Source organism: Eucyclogobius newberryi, unplaced genomic scaffold (assembly GCF_026437365.1).
Source record: "Eucyclogobius newberryi isolate DKJ021-1_F unplaced genomic scaffold, fEucNew1.0.hap1 SCAF_13, whole genome shotgun sequence".
NCBI classification, from domain to species: Eukaryota; Metazoa; Chordata; class Actinopteri; order Gobiiformes; family Gobiidae; genus Eucyclogobius; species Eucyclogobius newberryi.
Window position 1 is genome coordinate 22,020,168 of NW_027315757.1, and position 20,086 is coordinate 22,040,253.

The window sequence follows — 20,086 nt, forward strand, 5'->3', positions numbered from 1 at the left end:
ATTACTGGCTCTAATCTAAAAGGCCTTGAAGACTACCAAGAGACTCTTTTGAAAAGTGCCATCTTCTCTTTCTGGAAAAGCTCACTTTTCAAAACAAACTTAATCAAAGACTCCACATCACTCACGCAAACTTTTCAACTCAGGAAAGTTGTAATTTTGACAAACTTTCCTGCTTGATTCTGAACTTTCAGATGGACGTTTGGGCTCCATCTTTGAACAGCAGGTTCCACAGTGGGGCAACAGTGGCTCCAGTGCAAACTGTTGCTGTGTCTTTACAGAGTGTGGAGGTTTAGTGGTGGTCAGAGGAGCCAATCATCTCTCAGCAGTCTGCCCCAGGGCAGCAGTGGCTGCACAAGTGTCTTACCACCACCAGGCATGGTGTGAATGAATATTGCACTATAAAGCAGGTCCAACAAAGTGCTGTATAAATCAAAACTCTCCATATTCTACATTACAACTATCACCACAACAACTCTGCTTGTACCTAAAACTACTATTCAATTAAATGCAAGGTTTTATTGTCATTGTAATAGAAAACAACATTTTGTTTAGAGCATCAAACATTGCATAGTTTTTATGTAAAGTGCAATACAAGTGCAATATCCCATACAACAAACCCGAATAACAGTAACAGAACACAGTAAAGACTTGTTATGGACAGTAACAGTCTGAGCAGCAGCACAAAGGGCATAAAGGGCATAACAAGAGCATTAAGTCAGATATGTTTTTAATGTAATTCTGCAACAATGCCCAGTCCGGTTCATTGTTACTGTAATGGTGAATGTGGTTATTGTCCGGGGGAGGGGGGCAGAGAGGGGAGAGGGGGACACAGGCTGTTGGTCAGTCTGGTTGTTCTGGACTGAAGTGACCTGTGCCTTCAACCTGAGGGCAGCAGATGGAGAACATGATGAGCTGGGCGGCGTTCAGTCACGGAGGATGTAATGCATTCTCTTCAAGCTGATTCCAAGACCTAATCCTGCTGGTGCTACTATTTACACGACTTCAAATGCTGCTACAACTCCACCTTTGGCTCCAAATACAAAGGGACGGAGAAGTTAATGCAATCAGCGTTAGTCCTGCTGCCCCGTATTAGCTGCGTGTCCCCCGCGGCGCTGTAATAGCCAAACGGGCCAAACTGTCACGTAATTGATACAGGAAATCCAATATGGCCCCTCAGTGCTCTCTTATTTTTATTCAAATGAGAGGTTGCTGGATACACAGGAGCGCTGCCCGGTGCATGCCAATGAGCCATTCCTCCCTTCAAGCGCCTTACTTTTGTCGGCTGTTGATATTTCACTCCAAACGTGAAAATTACAGACCCTATAAGAGAAGTTTTGCTCGAAGAGATGAGTCATTTCCTTTTAATTTACATCACATCACGCTTTTTAGACTACAAAAAGTACTATTTGTAAGGTAATTTACTTAACATTTCCGTCAGATTCAACATTTTAATTTGAGTTTTGTCAAACACATGAACGTAAGGAGTGTCAAACATCCACCTGTAAAAGTGAATTTATGGAAGTATTAAAAGGGGTCAGTCATTCAGAGCAAGTTAAATGTCTAAAGTGACAGACAAATAAGACGATGTTGTGTCTAGCTAGCCAAACACTAAGCTACACACAATTAAAAACCTGAAGTCTCTGCATATTGTCTATTTCTTTCACCAGTTAATGAGTCTGCGCCCAATTGTTTCCCGTGTACTACAGATAAGTTGTAAAAGCAGCTGTTGTGGGGCAAAATGAGACCGCTGTGCGCTGTTTGCGTCTAATCACAGCGCTGTTTATCCTCCAAAAACCAGGAAGTGCGCTGCTAGCATGCTAGTTGTCGATAGCTTTACGATCTGGCCTCATCATGATTGTGAGGAAGGGAGGAAAATCTTTACGCCACAAAAAATATGACTAAATTGCTCCTCACGATAAAAGTAATATTTCCCAAGTCAATAGTGGACAAGACATCTTTTATGCTTTGGACAAACTGCTGGATATCAAACGTTTGCTTTCATCGACGGGCTGCAACTTCCACTCCCACTCCAAAAATGTAATGAAATAGCCTTTCTCTAACCATAAAGTAACAATTACAGATCTGGTATGGGTGTTGAGACTAGACAAAACTCTACGTCTACGCTTAAACTGTGTGTGACGTGTTTTATTCGTGATTAATCCTCATATGGAGTGAGTAAATATCTTGAAACAGGAAGAAACGTGCCACCAAACCGCATCTGTGACAGCTTTGGCAGATTTGCACATTACGTTTTAGAAATAGAATAGTATAATTGCGTTTTCTGTTTGCGTGTGTCATTAAAAGGCTGCTTTATTCCCTCAAAAGCAAACCGAAGTGAAAAACGAGCCGCGCGCTGACAACAGATGCAGCTGTCGGCGTAAAGTACACTCCCCCCGAAAGTTTGAGCGTTTATGAAAGGGAACTCATTTTAAAAGATACGATTAAACTTTGCGGTGTGTGAAATCGGATCTTGTGGCTACAGAAAGTCATCAAATAACGTTCATCGGTGAGTCCAGTGTGTGTTGGGATCATTAAACTATAGCTGCTTCCACAAAAAGGTATGTTAGCCGAGCATATGAGTGCGCTTAGATGTATTATCAATGCGCTGCCCCCAGTGGTAAAAGATTTCCGTTTTGAGTTCATGTGTTTTTGTCTGCTCAGAGCTTCCGTAGTTTCTTCATTGACTTTTCTACAGTCACATGCTATATTGTTTGAGCCTCTAAACTGTCATTTGGCCCTTCGAAATATCTGTCTGTAAGTATTGTACTGTTAGGAGTAGACTTATTGGCTGTATATCATCTAAAAGTTGTGAATATTGTTGAAATTTGCGATAAAATACATGAAGCGATTAGCATTAGCATGTCTATGGCATTTTCAATACATGTTAGCATCAAGCTAAGCGCTAATTTGACACACGTTTTTATTGGGGTATTTTAGCCAATGTTGTTCTTTTCTACATCATATTTACCTAAAATGTATATCTTTATCTAGCTGTGCATGTGTTGTGTTCATTAAAATGTTGTAACATGATTGTAATATGCTGCTATTTTTGTATGTTACAGTTTTACAGTCAAAGCTTCAGTAAATAACCAAAACGGCAAGAGGCTTCCTGGTGTTTATTGGAGCAACTGTTAACTATCTGTAAAGCTAGTTCCTAAACACTAGTGGAGACAGAATAATCAATTTGTCTGTCTATCAACTGTTCACTTTTTAAATGTAGCGTTTTAATGTTTCTGATTACAGGCTGGTCAGATTGTGCTTCGCTCTGGTTGTTGCCACTGGTCCGCTGCTGTGTGACGTTCAGTCCTACTGTCTGTCGCATGGATGTGCACTAAAAGCCCCTTCTTCACGTTCAGACAAAGCACATGTTCGGAAATGTCATCATCAAAAGCAATAAAAGCTGGGACCTACATACAGAAGCACATTTCTACTTTGATCAGTGTAATGTACAGTATTCTTTCATCAGCTTTCACAGCTTTTTATTACGCATGTAAGAGCTTTTCTGAAGTTATCTCTATACAGGTAGGACACACCCACTTATATATTTCGATTCATCTACATTTATTTCAAGAGAATGCTGGATGTTCTTGTGTTATTTTACTCTTTGAACACCATAGGCCTGGTGTATTCTTTAGTGCAGCCTAGAAGAAGGAAAGATGGATTTGGAGAGGGAGACAAGAGTAAACAGGCAGGACTATAACAATACGTGAATGACGCAAAAGACAAGTTTTTTGAAAGGATAGGCCCCTTAATGTTTTGTTTGTCTATTGTATTTTGAAGGAGGGACACAGCCGAATAGGAAAAAATCTTACATTTAAAGATATCAATTTACTCACATGAATGTAAGAAATGTTTTTCATCTTGCCATGTTTTCATATACAAATAGGTCTTTTGTGCACAGGAAATTGCACATAGTCGGGACATTTAAATCTGAAAAATGAACAGAGCCAGGTTCAAATGTCTTGGTTCATTTTGTTGGCATATTAGATACAAATATTTGATAAAATACAGAGGGGATTTTGGATATCTTTATTTTGTTTTTGAGTAAATTCAATCCAACTAAAATTGTATGTAAACATTTACATTTTGCCTCATGTTTTTTGTGTTTCAAAACAGTACCGTATTTTCCGGATTATAAGTTGTCTGTGCGTCATGTAGCTGAAGGTGTTACGTTAGCATACATAAACCTATTCATCATGTTCTCTATTTGTTATTATTTTAAATTGCATAATACATTTCCCCTTTTAAAAATGCGACTTATACTCCAGTGAGACTTATATGTGTTTTTTTCTTCTATATTATGCATTTTTTGGCTGGTGCGACTTATACTCCAGAGCGATTTATATTCAGGAAAATACGGCAAATATCGGGTAGGCCTACAGCCCCTTTAAATGCCGATCTCTCTTTATAGGATGAAAACGCATTGCAAACTGAGAAAAAACAAAGCACATGAAAATCACGAGTTTTGCCTAAAGTGTCTGAAGTAACTTTCTCTTTAATAAAAGAAGCACAATGTAACTTTTCTAGGGAGAGTCGGCCACTTAATTATTTCCATGAATATTTTTTGTGACTACTGCATTCCACTGGCCAGACCACCTGAATCTGGGGTTTCTGACTTTCACACCACAAAACCGAAAGTAGGTTTTTAAATCAAACTCGTTCGTAGCTCTCTCAAAGGCTTTGGCACAAAAGCACATCGATAATATTCCCAAGCACTCGTTTTCAGGCTCAGACACGGCTTTAAAACTGCTTTTTTCAGACGGCAAAGTCAAACTTGAGAGCTTTTGGCTCTTACTTCTGGGTTGAGAGACATGAAATACTGTGTAAAATACTGTGTTTTTGTTAAAAAGCTGCTTTCACATCTTATTCTTTGGCAGAAAACATGAAATGTACTAAACTGCAAAAACTCGGGTAAGTCTGTGAAATGTTTTTGTTTGATTTAATGATTTGTGTTGGAATTTTATTGTTGATTAAAATGGGTTTTATTCTAGAATTTAACTTTTTTTGTTGTTGCACTTTTACAGATCAATGATGCAACATTTCGCTCAACGCGCACATTGTTTTTAATGTATATCTTAAGTGACAATGAAGTATTTATCTAATATGTTGTCTGGAAGGCTCAGCAGTATGGCATTTCACATATCCGTTTCCATGGAGACTAACAGGTCACCAGGCCGAGTTACGGGTCAGAACTGTGGCGATGTATTTATTTTTAATTGTTTTTAATGCAACTAAACACCTATAACTGATATATAAATAAAAACAAGATATGTTTAATGCCATACTGCGGATTATTCCAGGCAAAGCAGTTACGTCTCCACGGGAACAAGCTGAAAAGTTACGGACTGAACTTTGAAGAAATAGACCTACAGTTTATATAAGAATACGCCATAAAAACATACCAACACTCCATTAAAAACACATTTACATAAACATACTACCTCGTCCAGCGCCTGTATACTAAATCCTACTTTTAAATGTATTTTTACTGCTGCAGAAAGTTGATAGAAATCCCACTCTAAAATAAATATGGCCGACTCAAGGTGATAAAAACAGCTGTTGGTTGAAATGTGACGTGAATCTTCTTAAATCCTGTTACACCATGTTTAATTCACTCCGAGCCGAGAATACAGGCCTATTATCTGTTTGCACATCCATCCAGTAAATTGAAGTCTAACGCTGTGTCTGTGCCGGTTACATACCTGATGAGCTCTTAGCACTCGGGGGGGAAACAGGAAGACGGCCCCTTTCCTTTTAATAAATTATCTCCACACACGACTTTGCACTCCACAAACATAAGTGTCGTGACCTCATTCTCAGGACAAAAGCAGGACCACTCTCACTGCTAGAGCTGTCATATAAACGGGTCAATTTCCTGTTCAAACTGAGCGGAAAAGATGGCAGATAAACTGTTATGGAGGACATTTTTTTCATTATTTTTTATTCATGCCTCATTTCTTTTTTCCCCTTTAATATGTATTTTGCTATTATATTGTTGTGTCATGTTGCACCTTATCACAGAAGAAAGAATTTCACAGGATGGCGCTCTAGGCTCTAAGCGACGCAGAAGAAGAATCTGCACTTCCTCTACCTCTGGAGTTTGTGGAGTTGTTTAGAAGTGACACAGAGGAAGAAGAATTCAATGGATTTAGTGGTTTGGGGTAAAACTGATGCTTTGTTAGCATGTTCTTTATGCTATAGTTATCTGAATAACTGTTAATATGTTACGTTAACATACCAGACACTGTTTACGCGTCATGTAGCTGAAGGTGCTAAGTTAGCATACGTACACCTTTTCACCATGTTCTCTACCAGTAATCTGTTATTATTATACATTGTATTTCAAGATGAAATGTTTGTTCTTGGTCTCGGATTTTATCAAGCAATTTCCCCCCAAAATTGTGACTTATAGTCCAAAAATATAGTATATGTTTTTTAATCCTTTTCTTCAAATTACTGATGTTAAGATCATTAAATATAGTGGTATCCAATGATGAAGATGCGAGTTAGAAATAACTAAAAGCACAAAACAACCACTTTGAAGTAAACTGATCATATATGCGGTTTTTATAAGATATGCAGGTTATAGAACTGGCAAGGATAGCAATATCAAAATTAGCCTCAGTCATAGAAGAAATAAACTCGTATCGGGTGGTTTAGCGAGATCAGTTTTGAAGTCCTTGAGTTGTGTTCAGTGTTTCAAACATTCAAAGAGAAGATGATGAAAAATAAGTCACTTCGTCCATCATACAATAAAACAAAATAACACATTTTGAGGCCAAACATGAAACACAATAATATTGACCACATTATGCCACTAAAGCCGGCTGTGCACTAGACCATTCTGGACACAAAGTTGACTGACCACAGACACAAGGACATTTTACAACTGCTGTGTGTCTTGTTTCTCCTCCCTGAACTCGTGGAGAGGCAAATCAGGCTCAAAACTGGGCAAAATCATTTTTAAATTGCTGTACATAAAACATGACCTGACTAACATGAATATATAAATAAATAGATAAATAGCACAAAACCATCTATATCTTTATCAACCTTATATCACTCACCTGTTAATGTAAATATAAAACAATTACTCACTTGTGCAATCTAAGGTACATTCAATATTAGGGCCACATTTTCTTTATTTTTGACAGAAAAATAGAATCAGATACTTAAAAATTCAAACTATTTAAAGGTGGTATGGACAATTTTTTTCAGCAATTTTTTTATCATATTTCCTCGTGGCGTGGATAAATCATTTGTCCTGCCACGTATCAATCATAAAACGCACCTACCGCTCACCTGCAGCCGCGTCAGGCTCGTCCCCACGTTTCCGCGTGCCTAAGCGCATGGATCTATCATAATATAGTTCCCTCAGTGTACCGGGCAAAATGAAGACGGAGAAAGACAGTTCGAGCTGACGCAGAAGTGGACAGAAATCTACGGGAGACGAGAGATGTGATGCGCTCCGTTGCGCTAATAAACAAACGCACGTGTGTGTTGTATCAGTCCACACGGGGGAGTGCGCATGCGCACTTCCGCCTGCGTTCTCAAATCGCCGAAAAATCGTCCATACCACCTTTAAGTTTCTAAGCACTGGATAATGGTATTTTTAATAGATAATACCACAGTTACATGTACAGTAATCTTAATAACATCCTTGATATGATTATGTGCACTATACCTTTCATGTAAATAAGACCTGCTTGATAACCCGCTTTAATTTTTTTAAAAGTAAATCCTCTTGAATCGCACGTTCGTCTGCGTCTGCGCTCCTCTTTTTAAGGCGGGTTTAACACCATAAGCTTTATCCCGACAGGAAAAATAATCCTCATTTGGCTGAGAGCGAACCGTGACTGACAAACACGAGGGAGAGGCGGGACTTACCGAGGGCTGGCTCTGCACAGTCCTTGTACTGCTCCGGCGTGCAATACGATGCGTCACCTGCACACAGTTCGGAGACGCACGGTTAACAACGCCCGCCCGTCATAATAATTCCAGGAACCATTTAGACTCTGGAACCAAAAGTGCAAACGGGATGCTTCTGTGGCCCTGCTGCTGCCAGAGCCATAATCCTTGGGTTTTTCAAATCACAGCACTTAATCCATTATTGATTGGTCGTATCAATATGACGTCTCGCTACTGCATTTAATCTCCCATAATGCTGAGTATTTATGAGCGCTGTACTTGAATGCTCCGTGATGATGCGGTTTAACACTCAAATTTAGCCTTGAGGCTGAAAACGTGGAATTGAGTTTGTTCCCATGTCTTTGAATTGATAATCCTCTCTCTTTACTTCTACTGCCATTGTCAAATTGTGAAATATTTGCTGAATTTCGAGCTCATTCAATCCACATTTTTGCCATCTTTTTGGACAGTCCTTTGTGTAGTCCCATTGAAATAGAAAATTGGAAACCGTCAACTGGAGAAAAGTCTCAAGAGTGGCCTCTTCGGATCGTCTGACAGAGAGCTGGTGAGCAGGGTAGCCAGATTTTCAGAGAGGACCAAAAACGACCTTGCTTTTGAAAAGAAGCTCAAAACAAGCTGCACAGAAATGAAAACAAATAAAATAAGAGATTTGTTAAACGTTACATATCGCCGCAAAAACCAGACGCAAAGGATATTTCACATCAATCACGGCTTTATTACATTAATTCACTGTTGGCAGATGGTAATTCTGTCATTACTGGGTGTTTTGTCATGAAAGAGACCTGGAAAAAATATGAACTTTTTTACCAAATAAAAAAATTTAAAATACGAGAAAAAAATAAAAACATTAAAATTGTTACCAAAGAAAACTTCACTATCGACTTTCAAAATTTGCCACCGATTTTCCAAAACAAGGAACCCCAGGTCAATAAAGAAAGAAGCTACACCTGTCATTTTAGTCAGATTTAGCACGATTGTTCACGCCCCAAACTCCTATTACCGTAGTCTGATTAACCCTATTGTTTCTCTTGCGTTGGTTTAGGCCTAAGGATGACAGTGTATTAGACCTGTTATAGTCCCATCACGCACCGGGTTTAGATCTGGCGCCGGTGCGAAGGCGTCGTGCTCTTCTCAGGTGGCGCTCGGAGTGAACATTCTGACAACTTCAAGCAGTCGTACACACAAATCAAGACTCACCGGGCATGTGCACCATGCGGCAGTTGCAATTCTCGACGATGTAGCGCGTCTCGCAGTCGATCCTGCAGGCCGTCACGCTGTAGACCTGGAAGAAGCCCGACTCCAGCGCTCTCCATTCGCACTCTCCCCACGGCGGCGGGAGGTAGGTCAGCTGCAACGCAAGCACAGCAAATGCACTCGAAAAACTGCTGGATTGGCAGGACTCACACAATAACAAGGCAATTTCCACTGTCGAGTGTGGAAATACAGCAACCTCGGTACTTCGGGGCAGCATCAATAATCTTACTTTTAGCTACTTTTGGCCTTATTTGGACGGGGCAACACACTTTGAGATGTGTGGCGAGCAGGCTGAAGTAATTGGACGGCACACGGACTGGACTAAACCGAGGTAAAAGCCAAAAATGTCGAGGGATTAAAATGTACGCTTTGTCAAGCAGTGTTTTCGGAAGCCAAAATATATTTCAACGCAATTAAAAATATAATTCCAAATTCCCTAAACTCTACCTTTATGAATATGACGTGTAGATAGTAACATGAATGAAACAAACAAACAAACTAGATTCTGGGACACATTTTCTGTTTTTTGTACATAAACTCTTCATTTTTATTCTATGTTTTTATTGTGTTAAACAGTTGACTTTATTTTACTACGAGAGGCAGTTTGGAAATTGCTTTTGTGACAGGGTTATACAAAATAATTAAAAACAATCTGGAAGAACTGACTTGCAAAATGAATGTTGTTAATGGGGAGATACAAGATCTTTAATTTGACACAAACAACACTCTCCGTCCCAAACATGTTCACTCTTTAATCGGCAGTAGACTTGACTTTAGGAAAATCAACACACAACAAATACAAGAAAACAAGAAAATAAGGACCAATCAGCTGAGGTCCTTATCAGCGCACTGTCTGTCAAAGAGACTCGTTATTGGAAAACCGCTTCTTTTACTACAAGAGAGAGTCCATCACGGTCCACTGTCAAATCAAGTCTGAGAGCACTTTTAACTCTGGCCTTTTTTTCCAGGACAATATAACGTAATCTTACCCTTTTATATTATTATTTTTTATGTTTTATGTTATTATTTTTTATGTCCCAGAGTGTACCTAGGATTACTCAAACCAGTAATTGACCAGTGACCAAGAGTCACTGGTCACAGAGTGATGATAATCGTTATTTTCAGGTCAAGATATAATATAATGTAAATATAATTTCTTAATAACCAAATAATAACAGATTAATAACAAATCGTGACAGTTTTAGGAGCAAAATGAATTATATTTAGGTCAATTTATGGTACAAAAAATAGACCTAAATGTAAATAACTTTTTTTCATCTGGCTGTTTTTTGTCATATTTGTCATACTTTATTTTGTCTTTCAGAAAGTTCTATTTGGTACAGCTTGAGACTAACTTGAGAATCTGTAACATGTTAGACGACGGGTTTGAAGGAAAATGACAGATTTCACTGTTTGTTTTAGTCACAGTCTCAATCGTGATTAATCGTTAAATCGTGACATTTCTTCTAACAATAATCGTAACACTAAAATGTTATATTGTGACATCCCTAATCAGGAGGAATCTTTTGCAAATGTATTTATAGTCCTATCAGAGTACTGTATGAATACTGAATAACATTATATTATTAAAACAAAACATGACATAGGATTAAAAAAACAGCTTTATGTTTGTTGCACCATTTGTAATGCAGTAATTTATCACTAATTATAAAAGTACAATCACTACAAGAGCTGTGTTTTCTCACTAATACTTTGCAGTTTGAAGCCTATATTATGTAAGTAAGTATATCCTACACATTTATAGTACACATATTCAATTACTTCCCAACACTGGCCTTGACAAACTCATTACATGATTATTTAAAGTACAAAATTGTGTCTAATTGCAGGATTTTTCAGATTTTGACCTATTGACAGTGCCATTTTACGATCATTTCCAGCGTTGTCACATCCGTACGCCCTTCTGTTGTTCATATTTCCTGGGCCTGAGTGCGACGGATGAAAGGGACACCTGCCACGGGCGCCGCGAAAGTCCCATCTGCCCCTGAATGCCACACCGTGCTCCAGGATCCATCACCAGCCACTCGCCTGCACCTTCCCCTTCCACTCCGCTATCCCGCTATTGTCATCTGCCGCCTCTCCAAATGAGCCCGGATTTACGAGCCAATGCCCCGGCGAGGCGGCGCATCCTGCCAGGTAGAAATTGGCCGCGCCTTTGCTCGTTAGTTGGTGCGCGAAAACCCGGTGGCTTCTGTCAAAGAATGATCTATTTCTGCTTTTAGACATTTCTGGAGGTAGAGAGACTGTGCCAGCACTTCACCCGCAGAGTCCGTCTTTGGATTCGGGGTAGGTCTAAGTATTTTGTCAGATTGAAATGAGGGTAAGAGAGAGGTTTGTTAGGGGAATATCTTCACCACGACCAGACACTTTTGGTGATGAAGCTTATGGTTGGATGCACAAAGATAATTCATACTAATGTGACTGAAAGAGCGCTGAATCGTCTAATCTGGAGTTGTTCAGTCGATGTTCCTGACAATCTCACGTACGCTGACGTTATTCATTTTATTACAGGCCATCTCAGCAACCCTTAACCTTTCCGGTTCCTTCCCTCGTCAGCTAATCTCTACTTTTGGCCTAATTAAAGCCGCCAATCTGATAATTTGCACCTAAGCGGATGTAAAACGTCGCCGCTCAATATCACGTTTAGACACAGCGAGTAGAACAAAGGCCAGTGCCCCCAGAGTGGGAAATGAACTGTTCTGTTTCAGCTTAAGAAGGACTTTATATCTGCAGGAGGCCAAAAAAGAACATTTTAATAAGGTCACTCCCGCAGATCAGTGTTTCCATGGAGATAAGCACATATTCAGAAAACCTTTTGAAACGCTTTACGAATGTTTATTGCTTTTCCTTTTTACATACAGACACAGGCATGTCAGGATTTATCAACAAGCTTTAGTGTTAAATGTTTTGGTATTTAAGTAAGACGCCAAATGGCAAAGGAATAAACTGTTAACACTGTTGTAAATGTTAAAACTTTTTGGATTACTGGCAAAATGTGGTAGATTTTACTTAATGACGAAACCTTATAAATGTCATGTTTATTAGAAAAGTTTGCATTTTACAGTTACACCAACTTTCATTGTGGAGGATCTACCACCTACATCTCACATGGATCTAATGAAATATTGCTAACTTAAAGCCGTCATGAGTTGGACCTGTGGACAGTGTAGTGACCACTGTCCAGAAAGCATTTCTCTGTCCTTCACTTTTCTTTAAAATGGCTTTTTAATCTTCAGTTTTGGCTCTGCTCTGGCAGCTCTCGCTCTGATTGGTCAGAATGGTCACGTGGTACATGAGCCTGACCTCCTCACACTCGCTCCTGTGGGAGAAGAACACGACTGCGAATGATCGGTGGACTGAGAATTACAGGATGTAGCTAGCCATTGAAGACATTGGCTGAAAACGGTTTGACTTGTAACCATGGCGATGTTTGCCTGGAATATTACTATGTATGGCATTACGGTAAACTGAACTATCTTTTCTTTGTTCAAGTGCAGGTATTTCTATTGCCATATAAAGGTAGTTTCAGTTTGTCCATTGAGATCGATAAGTTCAATGCCATATTGTGAAACATTCCAAGCAAAGCAATAGCATCTCCATGGAGACCAACAGGTGGCGAACCCCCCATAAGAAAAGTTACACTGTGAACCCTTCAAACATTGGGACAAACAAAACCAGAACTATAAAACTAAACTGTAAAACTGGACTAGAACTGGACCAAACCAAATCCATATCAGAACTGAAATGTACTCAATGTATGACCAAATAAGGACATGTGTGAACTAAAAGTCACCTAAAACTAACTAACGTTGATCTATGGCATGCTTTAATAAATACCCTATAATTAATGATGTGAGTCCTGGGTGTATTTGTCCTTTTGACATAATCAAACAAGCTGCTTATGCACAATATCCTCTATACGCTGGAAATATTCTAACAACAAAATTGTGTATGTTGTTTTAAGTAGCTATAAAAAAGTCAATAGACTTTGAGAAAGAGAACAGAGGAAATGCTCTCTCTTTGGACTAACATAGACTCCTACAGAAATGTATTTCCCTTTGTCTGCTGTGATTACATTTTAATGCCCCATGCAATGGACGACTTTGAACTGCGCCCGGCATTATAAACCAAAGCAGCTGAATTAAAATCGTTCTCAAAGTCATTTTCACAGTCTTATTAGTGACGCAAGAAATTACTCTTTTTAAAACTCCATGTGGCTCCAGCTTGTTTCGATTTGGCAGAGTTTGAAGGAGTCCCGTGGGCATGAGCAGATAAAGAGGGGCAGACACAGGTGGAGCAGCGCTCAGTGGGAGATGTCTCTGTTAGTTTGGATACAAAGTGCAGCTCTGCATTAATTAGTGTCAGCTAAATGTGCCATATTCCCCGCAGTGTCCACCGAAGGAGGGGGGCGCTGTTTGCTCAGCAGGAGAACAGCAGCGCCTTATCGCAGTCCTGCCACTCACAGACGCACAGAGGAACCCAGGGGCTCATTACCCAGCAGGCCGAGCGGCAGCAGCACCAGTTTCTGCGCGGGGACCGCTCAACTGCTCCAGAGCACAGACTGAATTACAGGCATGTGACTCGCACGGAGCTTTTCTCGTTGGTAACACATGAAACTACAGCAAGTTGTGTAATTGTACCCTTACTTTGAAATGCAGAATATGTGCAGTCTGTACAAGTGAACGCGCAATACATTATATACAGTATGAATAAAATATGAGCTGGATACCGGCATGTTCATTGATAATAATAATTAATTTGTCACGTAATAAATAAGTTAGGAAGGAGTTTTCACATTCCAGCACAAGTTTGATATTCAAGCAAACTTGGAACAAACAAAGTACATAAATAGAAGAGAACTTCACAGCTTTGCACTTTGACTCCAAATACAGCTGTATAAATCTTAGTGTGTTTAAATGTTTCAAGCTCCCTGATTCCTCCAGGAAGACAGCGTTAGTCCTCAACTCATTAGATATCTGCAGTTTAAATGATGATTAGTATTATTTATGATTACTTGATAATTGTTTTTTAGTGTCAAACATGTCAAATATCATATTTGTAATATTTTAGGCTGTGTAAGTGATACAAAATTTTACATATACAACATTTTGAGGACTTTTCCCCATTCAGAACATGTTCTACAGTTTAAAATGGTTAATAGTTATGTTAGATCAGTTATGTGGTAAATCTTTAAGTATGACCACAAGACTAAACTATGCCTTTGGTTTAACTCACAAAAAACACTTGAAGTGTGACATTATTGAAAACTTCAGGCAAGAGGAGTTGAATAACCTTGTGTTCACACACAAGAGCATTTACATCTAAAGCACTGGTCGACTGGGTTGAGTTATGGGCCCTGCTCGATGGAACGCAGCTAAACGGATGAAGGAGCTGAATTAGACTGGAAACCTCCAAAGCATGAAGGTCATTGTGTTGACAGACACAGAGGGAGCCATCGTTTGTCAGACAACAAGCGCCACAAGCGCAGGAGGAGGTAGAATTGTGTCACAAACAGTTCAAGTCTGTCCTGTCAGTCACCTCATAATGATGTCATCAGCCTGTGCCTTTAGGCAACACAATATCCATGAGGCCTTTACAATGAGACAAGCATGTACTCTGAACACAGCATTAGATGTGTTATTTCATACCTGCTGAGAATTCATAGAACATTCGTAACTTTCCATTTGGTCACAGTCAAGAGGCTCTGGTGCAGCTGCTGTAGAGGAACTGTCTGGTTCTAGATTCAAGTTATCTTAAAATGTTGTAAACAACTCTAATAGTGTGCTGCACATACACACATTTCACCAGCGCTTATTTAACAAACTGGCTGCATTTGGCACAAATTAACCTCACTTCCTTTGTTGCCAAAGGCATTTTGTGTCATTGTCTTGATGGTATTAACTTAAAGGTGGTATGGACGATTTTTCGGTGATTTGAGAACGCAGGCGGAAGTGCGCATGCGCACTCCCCCGTGTGGACTGATACAACACACACGTGCGTTTGTTTATTAGCGCACCGGAGCGCATCGCATCTCTCGTCTCCCGTAGATTTCTGTCCACTTCTGAGTCAGCTCGAACTGTCTTTCTCCGTCTTCATTTTGCCCCGTACACTGAGGGAACTATATTATGATAGATCCATGCGCTTAGGCAAGCGGAAACGTGGGGACGAGCCTGACGCGGCTGCAGGTGAGCGGTAGGTGCGTTTTATGATTGATACGTGGCAGGACAAATGATTTATCCACGCCACGAGGAAATATGATAAAAAAAATTGCTGAAAAAAATTGTCCATACCACCTTTAACCTCATCACAAAGAGGCTACTCAAAATCACCGGTGATGCACTGTCCTGTGCACAGCTGACTGGTTAAGAACATACATTTTTTCTGTCCTTTGCCAATTATCTTTACATTCTTTACAATTCTGTTCAGCTTGTTCTCATTAGCCACTGTCAGATGGCCATCATCTGACAGTGGCTCATTTTAAAATTATTCACTAGAGCTAAGTGGTTTGGTCGGTCATAGTCTTAGCTTCCTCCAACAACCAAAATGTAGCCATAAACTGACCATTGCTTTATCTTATAACACTAATCATTTACTTTATAGGTCGAGTAAAGATATAACTGTATTGTATGCGTTTCCCTTTTTATGTCATGGAAGAAGATATTAAATAAAATTCCCACAAACAAGAGGCAAGGCAGCACCACATGGTACTGTTTTCACCTACGTCCCCCTGCGTCCCCCCTGCGTCCCCCCCGCGTCCCCCCGCGTCCCCCCTCATCATCCATTATCTCTGTGAGTGATAGCAGTGTCTGTGAACGGGAGGTGGGAGGGGCCGAGGGGGATGCTTGATAAGAGTAAAAACCATTGGGGGTGAATGAGAGCGGACACACAAACTCACCCTCTGCTCCTGAGTGGCCACGAAGGTCTGGAAACCCGGGGCCACGCCAAAGCCCAGCTCGTGGACGAAGGGCGGCTCGGCCTGACTGTGGATCTGCACGCGCACACCCGCCTCGAACGCTGTGTCCTCTGGGGAGAGAAAGCACTGCTGATTAGAATCTGATCGTGGTTAAAAATGAAATGATACGAGGGAAAGGAGGGGAAGACTGGTGAGGGGGCTAGTGAGGAGGCTGGTGAGGAGGCTAGTGAGGAGGCTATAGTGAGGAGGTTAGTGAGGAGGCTGGTGAGGAGGCTGGTGAGGAGGCTATAGTGAGGAGGTTAGTGAGGAGGCTGGTGAGGAGGCTATAGTGAGGAGGTTAGTGAGGAGGCTGGTGAGGAGGCTGGTGAGGAGGCTATAGTGAGGAGGTTAGTGAGGAGGCTGGTGAGGAGGCTATAGTGAGGAGGTTAGTGAGGAGGCTGGTGAGGAGGCTGGTGAGGAGGCTATAGTGAGGAGGTTAGTGAGGAGGCTATAGTGAGGAGGCTAGTGAGGAGGCTATAGTGAGGAGGTTAGTGAGGAGGCTGGTGAGGAGGCTGGTGAGGAGGCTATAGTGAGGAGGTTAGTGAGGAGGCTGGTGAGGAGGCTATAGTGAGGAGGTTAGTGAGGAGGCTGGTGAGGAGGCTGGTGAGGAGGCTATAGTGAGGAGGTTAGTGAGGAGGCTATAGTGAGGAGGTTAGTGAGGAGGCTAGTGAGGAGGCTGGTAAGGAGGCTGGTGGGGAGGCTGGTGAGGAGGCTGGTGAGGAGGCTAGTGAGGAGGCTGGTGAGGACGCTGGTGAGGAGGCTAGTGAGGAGGAGGCTAGTGAGGGGGCTGGTGAGGAGGCTAGTGAGGAGGCTGGTGGGGAGGCTGGTGAGGACGACGGTGAGGAGGCTAGTGAGGAGGAGGCTAGTGAGGAGGCAAGTGAGGGGGCTGGTGAGGAGGCTAGTGAGGAGGCTGCTGAGGGGGCTGGTGAGGAGGCTGGTGAGGAGGCTGGTGGGGAGGCTGGTGAGGACGCCAGTGAGGAGGCTAGTGAGGAGGGGGCTGGTGAGGAGGCAAGTGAGGAGACTGGTGAGGAGGCTAGTGAGGAGGTTAGTGAGGAGGTTAGTGAGGAGGCTAGTGAGGAGGTTAGTGAGGAGGTTAGTGAGGAGGCTAGTGAGGAGGTTAGTGAGGAGGATAGTGAGGAGGTTAGTGAGGAGGCTAGTGAGGAGGTTAGTGAGGAGGATAGTGAGGAGGTTAGTGAGAGGCTAGTGAGGAGGTTAGTGAGAGGCTAGTGAGGAGGTTAGTGAGGAGGATAGTGAGGAGGCTTTTCATAACTATTAAAGAGTGAAATGTAGTCATCTTAATAGAGAATTGTCTTTTTTTAGTCAGTCAATTCCTCAATGTTTCTAGACTTTTTGTCTGTAAATCCAAGACTTGAACTCAAAACCTTCAGGCAAACTGTCATGGCTTAGTCCAGGAGTGTCCAAATGTGGCCTGCTGACCAATTATTCTTGGCCCTCGTGCTTCCTGGTTAATTCACCCACAATATCCTAAAAAGCAAGTTTTAAATCCTTCTTATTGTTATTACCTTAATATCTAACATTTTGATTTTATCATTTTATCATTATTAAGATTCTGAGACTGAATAAATGTGTGGATGATGCACATAAAATCAACATTTTTATTGTTTCTATTTTTTATTGACATTATTGACCACTGATGTTCATGTTCATGTGAAAATAACTGCATCCCTTTCAAATCCAACCTTTGTGAAAGCTGTTTCCTGTCAACCGCTCAACGGGAGAATTCTTTCTGGGTTCAGCTGCTGTAAACATGGAGTGACCATGAAACAAACTCGCTTCAGTGCAAAACGCCACAGGACTTATCCAGTTCCTCTAGATCAGGGGAGGGCAATTATTTTCCTCCGAAGGCCATATTCCAATCCATGCAAGTAGCGGAGGGCTATATATATATATATATATATATATATATATATATATATATATATATATATATATATATATATATATATATATATATATATATATATATATATATATATATCAAATAAAATATCACTTTTCTGTCAAATAGGCTATTGAATCTTATTTCATTCATTTCATGTCATCTTCATTAAGGATACAAGTGCAGACAGATGTTACAGACAGAGTTAAAAAATGTAAACTAAAATCGTTCTAGGGGCCAGATTAAAACATGCTGAGGGCCACATCTTGCCCCAGGGGCCAGTTCTGGCTTAAGGGCAAGATCTGATCTAGATCCTGATCCTCCAAGAGTTTTATGGTTCTATATATTCTGGTATCTTCTAAACACAAAGTATATAGATATATCTTACACATGAGACAGTATATTATGCTTTAATAATCTTCTTTCCAAGTCTCTACCAACAGAAAATGGTCAACAGTACACTCTGAAGAGAAATGTATAATGAGGTAATAATAACATTTTACACTGGATGCCCTTCCAATTATACATAGCACAAAGTCTTTTCTTAGGCTTCAAAATGCAAAATATTTTTTTTGGCTGGATTAAATGAGGCTGAGAAATGTGTGCAGCAATTAAACGGTCAAACTGGCTCCAAAAATGATCATTTATCAAAAGTTGTAAGTCACGGTGTCATTTCACATTTATACAAAGGGCAGTAAATCAAACTTTGAGGAAACCTTTATTGCTGAATTCAAAGCTCTGAGACACACACATACGCTCGGGGAGAGCAAACACAGCCACAAACATTTATGTGCACGAAGAGAGGAAGGTGCGCAACTCAATAATGTGCTTTGTCCTCAGTCAATAGTGAGAGGACCCAGACGTTTCAATCATGTTGCCAGGCTTCAGCGCGACGGATCACATCACCACCATCCATCCCAGACGGCTATAGAGCAAGATGAATCCCAAACTTCTTACTAGTCCGTGTTTGTACGATTTTAGCGAGCCCTTTTTGGTTTTGAAATGTGTAGCAAAATGTGTGAAATATTTGAAATAAATACATCTACAGTCCTTATCCTTTTTATTCGAGTGACATTACCGTATTTACCAGCCAAAAAGTGCATAATAGAGAAGAGAAAAACATATAAGACGCACTTTTGGGGAAATGCATTTGATAAAACCCAAGACCAAGAACAGACATTTCCTCTTGAAATGTAATTTAAAATAATAACAGATTAGAGAACATGGTGAATAGGTGTACGTATGCTAACGCTAACACCTTCAGCTACATGAACCACAGACAGAACTGTGGTAAGTGTCTGGTATGTTAACGTAACATATTAACAGTTATTCAGATAACTATACAACAACAAGTTTACCAAAGCATCAGTATTACCCCGAATCACTAAATCCATTGAATTCTTCGTCCTTGTGTCACTTCTAAACAGCTCCGTGAAATGCCGTTGCCCGTGTGAAAATAACGAACAAAAGTATATAACAACGTGTTACTGTATTTTCCGGACTATAAGTCGCACCAGCCAAAAAATGCATAATAGAGAATAAAAAAACATATATAAGTTTCTCTGGAGTATAAGTATAAGTGGTACCCCGGCTAAAACTATGAAAAAAAGGTATAGTCCGGAAATAACTGTAATAATATCACACATAAGTCGCACCCCGGCCAGACTATAAAAAAAAGGTGCTACTTATAGTCCGGAAAACACGATTTGTAGTATTCTGTTTAAAGAAATCACAATATGGATTTTTCGCATGTTTCGCAGAGAAGGCTGTATATCATTGTATATCTATGTGTATATGTTTGTGTAATACTGTACGCCTATGTCTAAAAATACCGTAGATCCATCACATTTGGGAGCACAAACGTTAATATTAAGCCAAACTCTTATTGAACATGTATTTTTTGAGTCAGACTGTAGAACCTGCTTTTATGGCTTTATTAAACGCTTAAATTACTTTTTAACCCCATTGTCCTCACTCCAATATTAGCTCAACTATACATACAAAATAAAGTTGGAGGTATAGAAGGCTTA

At 40.5% G+C, this 20,086-nt stretch overlaps 1 protein-coding gene across 4 annotated transcripts in view; it reads right to left on the reverse strand.

Annotated features, from left to right (window-relative positions):
* The window catches only part of asic2 (acid-sensing (proton-gated) ion channel 2), a 472,730-nt gene that overhangs the window by 19,033 nt on the left and 433,611 nt on the right, over nt 1-20,086 (reverse strand). For all 4 annotated transcript variants that reach the window (XM_072442937.1, XM_072442935.1, XM_072442934.1 and 1 more), the window contains 3 exons: nt 16,100-16,227; nt 9,127-9,277; nt 7,888-7,944 (listed from right to left, as the gene is read on the reverse strand). In XM_072442937.1, coding sequence (XP_072299038.1) covers nt 7,888-7,944; nt 9,127-9,277; nt 16,100-16,227 — 336 coding nt within the window. The remainder of the gene's footprint in view (nt 1-7,887; nt 7,945-9,126; nt 9,278-16,099; nt 16,228-20,086) is intronic.